The 12744-nt window shown below is 41.9% G+C and overlaps 1 protein-coding gene across 1 annotated transcript; it reads left to right on the top strand.

The window, feature by feature from the left end:
• The first annotated feature begins 3391 nt into the window (after positions 1-3391).
• LOC133476439 (keratin, type I cytoskeletal 20-like) lies at positions 3392-7574 on the top strand. The gene is made up of 9 exons (XM_061769825.1): positions 3392-3756; positions 4454-4579; positions 5199-5281; positions 5350-5506; positions 5610-5771; positions 6411-6536; positions 6615-6844; positions 6925-6959; positions 7046-7574. The coding sequence occupies exons 1-9, from the start codon at positions 3454-3456 to the stop codon at positions 7147-7149; spliced, it is 1326 nt and encodes a 441-aa protein (XP_061625809.1). The 5' UTR covers positions 3392-3453; the 3' UTR covers positions 7150-7574.
• The last annotated feature ends 5170 nt before the right edge of the window (positions 7575-12744 follow it).

Raw genomic sequence — 12744 nt, 5'->3', positions numbered from 1 at the left:
GTGTTTTCTTTAAAGTGATGCCATCTTTACACATAACAACTCTTGACTATTATATTAAAAATTCAGTATGTATACTTATGATCAAAAATGTGTCTATGACCGTTTTAACATAAATTCACAAATCTGCAGATGACAACTGGACGCTAAGCGTTGCGTACATGGTTTTAGTGTCTTTAATTGAAAAGGACAATAATAACAAACTTATGGAAAGTGCATTTTGTTGTGCTTTGGTGAAGTGACCTGTTTTGTTTTGCAACAGCTCAGAAGTACCACATTTGAATGGCCATGAATGTCACCCAATGTAAATCTATCTAAAATGATACTGTACACCTGTACAATTAATTGTAATTTGATCTTTAGGCCCCATTGGTTTTTATTTTGTCCGCAGTAGTACAGGTTTTAACAAGCTCAAGAGATTTGAACAATAGCAAGTTAGTCGTGCAAAATGAGCTCATGGATGCGGAATAAGTCACTGGTGCCCCATTTTCACACACCAAGCTTTCTCTTGAAGGGTGTGCCACACCACAGACATACTTTTGAGATTCTTGTTTCAATAAATATACCTTTTGAAATGTGTTTAGTCATGTTTCCAGTGAGCTGTGTTACAGGTGTGACAGTATAACGACAGCAACTGACGTTTGATACATTCAAAAGAAAAGCAATTAAAAAGCTATTTTTTGCAGTTAAAACGCATCTCTGTGGAAAAGTCATTGCACTAATATGCAAAGTTTTCATGAAGCATCATCCAATTCACAATGTCGACGTGGGGGCAATTACAGGTGCACAAAGTTGATATAGGGTGGCTGACCCCCAGGCAGTGATCAAATGTTACGGGAGATTGACAGTTAATGTGGCTTGGCATTGAACGCAATGAAGGGTGTGGTACAAAGTGCAGTGTTTGGTGAAAAGCTGACACAAAACTGCAATTTAGTGTATTGAATTGACAGCCACACGCGCACACAATACGCCTGCGATCCTAGTGAGAAAAAGCGGTACAGAAACTGGATGTATATATACACACAGTGGGTACGGAAAGTATTCAGACCCCCTTAAATCTTTCACTGTTTTTTTATATTGCAGCCATTTGCTAAAATCATTTAGGTTCATTTTTTTCCACATTAATGTACACACAGCACTCCGTATTGACAGAAGGAACGGAATTGTTGAGATTTTTGCAGATTTATTAAAAGAGAAAAAGTGAAATATCACACAGCCATAAGTATTCAAACCCTTTGCTCAGTATTTCGTAGAAGCCCCCTTTTGAGCGAATACAGCCGCGAGTCTTTTTGGGAATGATGCAACAAGTTTTTCACACCTGGATTTGGGGATCCTCTGCCATTCCTCCTTGCAGATCGTCTCCAGTTCTGTCAGGTTGGATGGTGAACGTTGGTGGGCAGCCATTTTCAGGTCTTTCCAGAGATGCTCAATTGGGTTTAAGTTAGGGCTCTGGCGGGGCCATTCAAAAACAGTCACAGAGTTGTTCTGAAACCACTCCTTTGTGATTTTAGCTGTGTGCTTAGGGTCATTGTGTTGTTGGAAGGTGAACCTTCGCCCCATTCTGAAGTCCTGAGCACTCTGGAGAAGGTTTTGGTCCAGGATATCCCTGTACTTGGCCGCATTAATCTTTTCTTCAATTGGAACCAGTCTCCTTGTCCCTATAGCTGAAAAACACCCCACAGCATGGTGCTGCCACCACCGTGCTTCACTGTTGGGACTGTATTGGACAGGTGATGAGCAGTGCCTGGTTTTCTCCACACATGCCACTTAGAATTAAGGCCAACAATTTCTATCTTGGTCTCATTAGACCAGAGAATCTTATTTCTCAACATCTTGGAGTCCTTCAGGGTTTTTTTTTTTTTTTTTTTTAGCAAACTCCATGCAGGCTTTTATGTGTCTGGCACTGAGGAGAGGCTTCCGCCGGGCCACTCTGCCATAAAGCCCCGACTGGTGGAGGGCTGCAGTGATGGTTGACTTTCTAGAACTTTCCCCCCCATCTCTGGAGCTCAGCCACAGTGATCTAGGGGTTCTTCTTTACCTCTCTCACCAAGGCTCTTCTCCCCCAATTGTTCAGTTTGGCCGGACGGCCAGCTCTAGGAACGGTTCTGATCGTCCCAAACGTCTTCCATTTCAGGATTATGGAGGCCACTGTGCTCTTAGGAACGTTAAGTGCAGCAGAATTTTTTTGTAACCTTGGCCAGATCTGTGCCTTGCCAAAATTCTGTCTCGCAGCTCTTCAGGCAGTTCCTTTGACCTCATGATTCTCATTTGCTCTGACATGCTCTGTGAGCTGTAAGGTCTTATATAGACAGGTGTGTGGCTTTCCTAATCAAGGCCAATCAGTATAATCAAAGGCAGCTGGACTCCAATGAAGGTGTGGAACCATTTTAAGGATGATCAGAAGAAATGGACAGCACCCGAGTTAAATATGAGTGTCACAGCAAAGGGTCTGAATACTTAAGGCTGTGTGATATTTCTTTTTTAATAAATCTGTAAAAATTTCAACAATTACATTTCTTTTTCTGTAAATATGGGGTGCTGTGTGTACATTAATGAGGAAAAAATGTACTTAAATGATTTTAGCAAATGGCTGCAATATAAAAAAAAGTGAAAAATGTAGCGGTGTCTGAAAACTTTCAGTACCCACTGTATATCAATTTCCATCCAATTTCTACACCTCACTAGGGTCGCTGGAGCCTATCCCCGCTATCTTCGGGCAGGAGGCAGGGTACACCCTGAACTGGTTGCCAGCCAATCGCAGGGCACATACAAACAAACAACCATTTGCACCTACAGAAAATTTAGAGTCTTCAATCAACCTACCACGCATGTTTTTGGGGCGTGGGAGGGAACCGGAATCCCCGGAGAAAACCCACGCAGGCACGGGGGAGAACATGCAAACTCCAGACAGGGGAGGCCGGATTTGAACCCAGGTCCTCAGAACTGAGAGGCAGATGTGCTAACCAGTCGACCACCGTGCCGCCTCTGCTCACTAAAGGTTGAGAAACGCTGGCCTATTTGGACGCAAATGCGAATCGCATGGGGAAAAAAAGTAATTGTTTTAATTAGTCAGTATCCTATAATTTATTTTCATATAAATAGCCATTATAAAAAGAACATTTTGAAAGCCACTCATATTGTAAAGCTTAGTGATCAAATTGTTGTCCAACCAGTCAGACTCCATTTAAAACATTTACTCTTCGAGCAACTTAAGCAGAAGCAACATTCAAGCTTTTAATGGGCTAGTTGTCTCAGGTTATCGGAGGCAGCCATCAAGCTGCTGAACTTGATTGTCAAGTTGTCACCAGCAATTCTTCACACCCATTAAGAACAGAAAACTATTATCAGCATACCGAACATAGCTGTGGTATCTGCAGCTATAAAAATGTCCACTTGAGCCATCCGCAGTGACTCCTCGTCGACTGCAGCTTCAGCCGCCACCTGCACCTCTTCATCATGTCTCTCATCCTCGGCCGCCAAGGCAGCAGCGCTCGCAGCATTTCCTCCGCCAGCACCATGAGCATCGGCGGCGGTCTGCAGCTGGTAGGGGGAAGCCAGGCACGCATCTCCAGCGGCAACTACCAGGGCCGCGCACCCAGCGTGTACGGGGGCGCGGGGGGCTACGGCACCCGCATCTCCGAGGCCAGCACCCTCCTCTCCTACAGCGGGGTCAACTCGTATGGCAGCGACACCTTTGGGGTCAGTGAGAAGACAACCATGCAGAACCTCAACGACCGCCTGGCAACCTACCTGGATAAAGTAAGAGATCAGGGGGGGCCGAGACGAGGATGCAAGCGCTCTTCTTTGTCTCCTCCTTCTTCTTACATGTCTAATAATCTTTTCTAAAATAGTTCCCAGTCATTTTGTCATAATCTTAAGGGCAAATAAATGAAACCAAGCATATAAACTACAAGTCAAAAGTTTGTGCAGGCTTTGTGATGCTATGTGTGTCCACACACACACACACACACACACACACACACACACACACACACAGGCTATTACAATAGGGAATATCTTTCACCTTGATGGTAATTAACCTGTGTGTCCACTTTTTGTGACACTCTTATTTGGTGTGTTTTGTCTCATGTAAAATATGTTCCTTGGCTCAATTAAGGTTGTGAAATATTGAGCTACAATAATGACATCAAAATCTTGCCTTTGCAATGCTCATCGTCAAAGAGGTATGTATAAAAAAAACCATGATTATTAATATATTATACATTGCGATTCTGCATCACAAGATGGAATATTGTTGATTGATTAAAATCATGCAATATTAACTTTGCAAAGGCACAATGTTTTATGTAGGTAAATGTTAGAACAACAGTAAAAATGAAATTCATAATGCTCAGTTTCTTTTGATATCGCTCACACGTTGGTGGTGAAATGTTCTCAAGGAAATAATTATTTCAACCGAGGACTTAATGACTGTAATTGTCGTGCATGTGTGCAGGTGCGCTCTTTGGAGGCTGCTAACAGAAGGTTGGAGCTCCAGATCAGAGAGTTCTATGAGAAGAGGTCTCCGATTGCCAGGGACTTCAGCGTTTACTTTGCCACCATCAATGAGCTGCGTGCCCAGGTGAGTCTTCCGGTTATGGAAAATAACAAGGATCAAAGACCAGGTCAAGACTCATTATCCACCATTAGACATAATAAGGAACCAGTTGAGGGTGGATGAGTGCAACACATTTTTTCTCAGTGACTTATTTTGCATTTGCATATTTAAAGGGTTTACAGTTGATCCTGTAAGTTTCGGTCTGTTTTTGTGTGTCAGACAGTCTGTTATTTGAAAGCATCACACTGGTAACAGCTACAGTACACTCTCTTACTGCCTCAGCTTTATTGAAAGGGCACTGATCTTCCAATCATCCAAAAATAAAAAGGGGACTCAATATTCCAACCCGTTCCACCCCAGAAAGGTTTAGAATTGCCTATAGATGGCAAAAATGGCGCCAAAGCACTAGGTTTATAGAAAGTGACTTTTTCATCAAATAAGAGAAGATGGGATCCAAAAGAAACACTGCGGGTCGATTTGCAAGAAGTGAATCGCGGATATGCCAGGAAGGAACACGCCAACGGCGCCATCTAGCGGGATTTTTCGCCAGTGCGCCAATGAATGGAATTAGGGAGGCCACCGTCATCTGCTGGAGAAGAAGTGCCGTGAAACCAACGTTAAGCGTGTCAATCTTCCCATTCAGATTGCAAGGAGGTATGCAGAGAATCAGAGCATCATCCTGCAGATTGACAACGCTCAACTGGCGGCGGACGACTTTAAAATGAAGTAAGTCGACGCACTGGCGGCCTTTCTAGTGCGGGGATGCACAAAAAGCAACCGCTCTGTTCTGTAAGATACGAGGTGGAGATGAACACGCGTGCAATGGTGGAGTCTGATTTGGTCCGTCTTCGAGGGGTCCGGGACAACATGGTTGTTATCATCAGTGACCTGAAAATGCAGATAGAGAATCTGAAGGATCAACTGGCACAACTCAAGAGGAACCATGAAGAGGTCAGATCATTTCAACAAATCGAATGCTTCCTTCTGCTGGTTGGTTGTGTCTCATCCTCGCAGCGGTAAGAATTGCGTTTAAAATTTTGAATTTATGTGGCAGGAGATGAATGCAGCAAGACTCCAGTACAGTGGTAACGTCAACGTAGAAGTGGACAGCCCATATTCTGTGGATCTTTCCAAGGTCCTTCAAGAAGTCAGGGAGCAGTATGACGCCCTGGCGTTGAAGAACAAGCAGGAACTGGAAAGATGGTATCAAGCTAAGGTGAGACAGGACACACCTTTTGTGCCTAATAAAATGCACAAAATGATGACGAGCTGAAGCAGAGGCGGTCAAAGTATGGTTGGACGCTTGTTCTTTAATCCGGCCCAGCGAGCATTTACTTTGACAGGAATACTCTCATATTTCTTGCATTAATCTCTGTTTTCCCCTAAAATGGCTTCATAAAAATGCATTTATTTATTTGTATTTCAGTTATCTCATTAAATATTTGCTTGATTTAGTGTAAGTAATCAAAAAATATGAGAATCAACATCTAGTATAAAAGTGTAATCAAGTATAAAAGTACCCAAAAAAAAAACGTAGTTTTATTAAATGTTGGATTATAATTAAATTATTACAAATAATAAAATGAGAGGATTATTTTATGAAAATTAAAATCAACTCTTTTTCATATTTTATATTTGACCGTTTCTAGGAGAATGACCTGGCCCATCTGTCTGTTTGGAAAAAGTCAAATGTGGCCGTTGAGCACAAAAGTTTGCCCGCCCCTCATCTAAAGTGTACAGAGTGCGATTGTACCCCACCTCTCGCTCCAGCTTAGCCTGTACCCTAACGAGGACACGCGCTGTAGACAACAGACGGATGAAAAGTGTGCAGATGGGTTTTGTTTGTGCGTTATAGATGGAATCTCTCCAGTCCGAAATCAAAGGTTTCTCCACAGAGGTAAAGACCTTTTCTTCCCAACTGTCTGAGCTGAAGCGGACATACCAGAGTTTAGAGATCACGTACCAGGGCATCCTTGCAGAGGTAAGCCGACTTCCCGTCAGCCGCACGTGCCGACGCGCGGCCGTTCCGCTCATCCCTTCGTCCTCCTCCGTCGTGCAGATGGAATGCCTCCGTCAGAACCTCGCCGAAACCAAGCTGCGGTACAGCTCTCAGCTCAGCCACCTGCAGTTGACCATCAACAGCCTGGAGGTGGAGCTGCATCAGCTCAAAGTTTCCATTGAGCAACAGAACACCGAGTACCAAATTCTGCTGGACATCAAGATGAGGCTGGAGAGAGAAATCGCTGAGTACCGCCGTCTGCTGGATGGAGAATCGTATGAGCAGAAAAAGTGAGAGATGATCCACCCTGAGCCCAAGTATGGCATCCTATATCAGCTCACTCATGTCACACTGTCCTCTCTCTTTAAAGGCCTCTGGTCATCAGCAAGGTGGTGCAGGTGGAAGGTAAGCCACTGTCGCTCTTCCGTCCATTAATTGACCGTACTGCTATGTTGTCGTGGATGTTCTCATGACCTCTTTGTCCTGTGCAGAGCACAAACCCAAAGTGGAGAGGAGAGTGAAGACCATTGTGGAAAAGATTATCGACGGAAAGGTGGTGTCCACCAGCGTGGACACTCAGCAAGAAAACCTTTAAATGGTTACGAATGCTCCTAAATGAACCATTTGGTTCTCTTGGTATGCAACAGGCTGCTGTCCGCTCCCCTTTAAAAGCACATTGTGAGAAACAGCTCTGTTTGCGTCCATGTTCTCCTCTTTCCCTTTAATACAATTATGCAGCAGTTGAAAGACAAATGATCAGCAACTTGCAGTATTTGCTCTGTATTTGGACAATAAATGGAATAATAATAATACAATCAAATGGGAAAAAAAAAAAAAAATGCAAACACACCACAATGTGTATCTTTAATTAGTGTACCAAAAAATCCATTGTGTTTTGGTTTTAAAAGTAGTGTTTTGAACATAGCATGCACAAATGTCTCAATTTGTCTGATGGAAAATTTGAAAATTCCAATTTGTCATGAAAACAACAACAATGCAAATTAAAAGCGTCTTGCTGCACGTTTATGGTGTATATCTTCTTTATTATCCTCAGGCTGTAACTTCTGGGAACAATGACAACAACATTACGATTTGTTAAAAGTGAACAGACACACGGGGTACTGCGCTCAACCCCAACAACAGAGTTTCCTTTCAGAATGAACATTTTCTTATGGCATGTTATCCTATAAAATACTACAATACATTGTACATAATAAAAATGTAGGCCATTGATGGCCAGTCAGTCTGCGTCAACTGCGCACACAAAAATGAGGGTACATGAAGGTGGATTTTGTCATGCGCAATGTGTGCAGCTGCACCGGGCGGCATTGCCCCCCGAAAAAACACATTTGCCACCTGGCATAGTTTTCTACTGGTACGACTTGTTACAAATTGGAGATTGTATGGCGAATTTGCACCCCTTATGAATGTACACGCTGTAGAGGTTTTAGAAGCGATGCACAGTGACATATGATGTCCGTATGTGCACGTGTCTAGAATAATGAATTTAAGCAGATCTTCAACTCAATACATAAGATGTAGTACATATTTTTTAAACTATTCTTAGTGAGGCGGCATGGTAGCACATTTGCCGCACAATTCAGAGGTTGTGGCTGCGGCCTTCCGGATTCTCTCCTTGCCTGTGTGGGTTTCCTCCGGCTTCCTTCCAAATTCACTCCCACACGAACATGCATGGAGGGTTAATTGAAGAGTCAAATTTGGCCACAGGTGTGACTGGTTGTAAGAGGATGGATGGATTCGTAGTGATTGTAGGTGATCAAAAGTGCGACGACACAAGTATGTCGGATACATTCGATTTCTGCTACTGCAGCGGAACAACAAAAACACACTACTACTACTACGACTATGGGGGAACAACAAACAACACCTTTTTGTCAATAATAAACTTGTAATTCCTAACTGATTTTGTAAAATGCTGCTGGGACGATGCCTAGCAGCATTTGTAAAAATGTTAGCTAATTATGTTTTATTGTTAATATTAGCTGTTGTTTGTGTTTTCTCATAGTGTAATAGGATGGATGTTATACTTGTTGTGCATCATTCTTTTTGTACCTTTAAGCTGGTGTTCTTTTCAGTGAGTCCCCGGTTGATTTAGTAGCATGACAAGCTTGAAGTAACTTTGCGCGTATTGCTGTATGGCTAATGAGAACCTCTGGTTTAATGTAAATGGATGAGCAGTCGCTCCTGGTCAGTTATATCGTGTACTTACGTGTGCATAATCATCTTTATACCACAAAGAAAATGACAATACTGCAACCTCCAATTGTTACCAGCAGTGTATGTTTAATGTCAAGTATTAGGTAAATGAAGTTACGAATATGAAATAAATTTACAATCCAAATCATGGAAAAAGTTTGTCATGCAAGGAATAAAAATCATGCAAAGTAGTTCTTTAAATATTTAATTCTGCAATGCAAGGTTTGTGTTGTTACCATAATTCAGATTTTCTATAGCTGTTGCTGTAATCTAATTAGTTTATAGTGCAATATATTTCAAAGAAAATATACCGTCCACTCCAGTGTGTTTTTCATCGGTATGAGTGTGTGTATGGGGGGTTGGCCGCAAAGGGGGGTCTCGAATAAGGTCCCATTCAAGCTAGAAATGCCATTCGCACAACTGTATTTTAGAATGTAGTCTTGCTACCTTTTGTAATTTCTCAAAATCGAATTCACAAGAATTCAACAATAGGTGAGTCTAATAATTATACAAAAGTTTAAAACGTGTCCTTGTGTACACTGAGAAATGGATAAATAGCTTAATTTGTACTATATTTTACTATTCTATCTCTTTGTAAGTCCCATGGAGCCTCTTAGCCACCAGGTGGCGTTTTTGTCCTTCTAAAATTAAAGCTTTAACCACACCCAATTCATGCAAAATATGTCCTTTTAAATTCTTAATATTTTCGGGACAACCTGTGTATAGCACTTGCATAATAAAAATCATTTCGAATATATTTAAAAATATATATATATATATATATATATATATTTGCCTCAGCAGGAATAAGAAGTTAAAATTGTAAATTGATCCATGCATGAGCAATACAACCAAAGGTTTAGTCAAAGTGTGCATGCCAGCTAACACATTCACACTAACATGAATAGCTGTTTAAGCATTTATTTGATATACTAGTCCATTTTAAGGTCCGTGTGCTACAGCCTACTAGTATGCTCATTGCCCTCACTAATAAGAATATTCTAGACTACTACTACCACTACTAGTGCCACTTGGTCAACTGGTAAGCATTTCCTGTGCTGCAGTAACTAGGGGTTGTAGTTGACTATAATGTGGAAAAAAATAAAACTTGCTAGCAAGACAGTTGTTCTTGCAATACTGTTTGACATTTCAGTTCACTAGTAGGACACCTTTGTCATACTAGTCGAACAACTACGTTACTAGTGAGGCAAACCTGGACAAACTGCATGCTACTAGCAGGGCGTAGATGTCAACTGGTGCTCATTTGCCTCACTAGTAACATGTAGGCCTCCTACTAGTGAGGCAAAGTTGTCTTAGTAATGTGCAGAAAAGTCGTAGAGTAGTAGAATTTTTTTTTTACTAGTAAGACACAGTCACATAATGCACTGAAATGTCTTACAAGTGAGGATGAGTGCACTATGGACCTTAAACTAGATATCAAGGCTATTGAATCCATGCTCAAAAGGCTTTTCATACACTTATTGAACCTGCTTGGACAAGACGAAGACACCCGCAGGCGCTCTGTGCAAGGAATGTGAGTCACCTTTATGAGTGCACTGCATGAACATCTCCCCTGTCAACTGCAAAAGAAACAACGTGGCTCGACAGTGCACTCCTGATGCCAACATTTCCCTTTAGTCTCAGTGTAATAGAATTAAAAAAATATATATATGTTTGCATTGAAGTCATGCAGTGTAAAATGCATGGGGGAGTTAGGACTTATAGACACCGTATGTGTGCGACAAATTGAACGCTGGTTTTAAATCCATCATCAGTCACTTCATTATTTCTATTTGGATGTAAAGTTAACAGGGCACGGTGGGCGACTGGTTAGTGCATCTGCCTCACAGTTATGAGGACTGGGGTTCAATCCCCGGCCCCGCCTGTGTGGAGTTTGCATGTTCTCCCCGTGCCTGCGTGGGTTTTCTCCGGGCACTGCGGTTTCCTCCCACATCCCAAAAACATGCCTGTTAGATTAATTGGAGTCTCTAAATTGCCCGTGGGTGTGAATGCGAGTGCAAATGGTTGTTTGTTCCTATGTGCCCTGCGATTGGCTGGCAACCAGTTCAGGGTGTACCCCGCCTCCTGCCCGATGATAGCTGGGATAGGCTCCAGCAAGCCCGCGACCCAAGTGAGAAGTGGCTCAGAAAATGGATGGATGGAAGTTAACAGCATTTAGGGTTTTTGAAACACTTGGTAGTAGAATGGAATAGAATAGAATAGAAAAAGCCTTTATTATTGATGTCATGGTTTTACGGCAGCAAAGCACAAGGATAATAAGTATTTACACGTCACCTAATATACTTCCAAAGGTGCTATTGACATGAAAATTTCACCAGATGTTGGGAACAACCCAAGTAATCCATACAGTCAAAGAAAGTAGAACAAATAAGATTAGAAATTAAGTTGTGTGTAAAAATATGAAATGACAAAGGGAAAAGGTATTGAACACGAAGAAAGGGAGGTGCAAAAAGGCATGGAAAGCCAAGACAACACCTATAATCTATCAATAATCAAGCCAATCCCTTGTCAGTCCAAATGAATGTCAGCTGGTTCAGTCCTAATTGATGGCCTACAAAAATGTCTCATTGCCAAAGTGTGAGTCAAGACACATCTCATAATGGATAAGAGCAAAGAGCTGTCTCAAGACCGCAAACTAATTGTTTCAAAACATAACAATGGGATTGGTTGCAGGCGCATATCTAAGTTAAACGTTCCAGTGAGCACGGTTGGGGCCGTTTTACGTAAGTGGAAAGCCAATAATACCACCATAAATTTGCCTCGATCAGGTGCTCCTCGCAAGATTTCTGACAGAGGAGTGCAAAGAATAATCAGAAGAGTTGTCCAAGAGCCAAGGACCACCTGTGGAGCGCTTCAAAAAGACTGGTACTGTTGTCACAAGAAAAACAGTGAGCAATGTACTCCGCCGCCATGGCTTGTATGCACGCTCATCACGCAAGACCCCATTGCTGGGGAAAAAAACATGTCGAAGCTCATTTAAAGTTTGCTGAACAACATTTGGACAGGCCAGTTAAATACTTGGAGAATATAGTCTGGTCAGATGAGAGCGAAATTGAACTGTTTGGATACCAAATTGGCAGCACATTTGGAGGAGAAATTGCAGTGCACATCACCCTAAAAACACCCTACCAAGAGTGAAGTTCGGAGGTGGGAACATGATGGTGTGGGGCTGCTTTTCAGAAAATGGTACTTCACATTATTGAAGGAAGGATGAATGGGCAAATGTACCGAGACATTCTTGACAAAAATCTGCTGCCATCTACGAGGATGATGAAAATAAAACGAGGGTGAACATTTGATTCCTCTCTACGGATCTATGGAAAGAACTGAAATTCAAGGTCCACAAAAGAAACCCACGGAACCTTGAAGATTTGAAGACTGCTTGTGTGGAGGAATGGGCCAAAATCACACCAGAGCAATGCATGCAACTAGTTTCTCCATACCCGAGGCGTCTTGAAGCTGTCATTGCAAACAAAGGCTTTCGTACAAAGTATTAAATAAATACCAGTTGGTGTGCTCAATACTTTTTCCCTGTGTCATTTCACATTATTACACATAGCTTAATTTCTGAGCTTATTTGATATACTTTTTTTGTACGTATGGATTACTTGGGTTGTTCCCGACATCTGGTGAAATGTTCATGTCAATACACATATTTAAACATATATAAACATAATGAGAAAACTGGTGACGTGTTAAATACTTATTTTAGCCGCTGTATGTACATATTTACAACATCATGACGGAGCAGAAGGAGCAGTGGCAGTGTATGTGTAAAATGTGCAGGAATAATAAATATGCTGATGTGAATGGCAAACCGTGCATAACAAAATAAACGCTATACATATGCAAAAGTGAACGTGGACTGAAGCAAGAATAGTCAGCAGCATTGCATGCAGTCAAACACATTGTACATTTATCATTAAATAGCAGCTGTAAAAATAATTAGGAG

Source organism: Phyllopteryx taeniolatus, chromosome 4, assembly GCF_024500385.1.
Source record: "Phyllopteryx taeniolatus isolate TA_2022b chromosome 4, UOR_Ptae_1.2, whole genome shotgun sequence".
NCBI classification, from domain to species: domain Eukaryota; kingdom Metazoa; phylum Chordata; class Actinopteri; order Syngnathiformes; family Syngnathidae; genus Phyllopteryx; species Phyllopteryx taeniolatus.
This window is presented reverse-complemented; position numbering and strand designations above follow the sequence as displayed.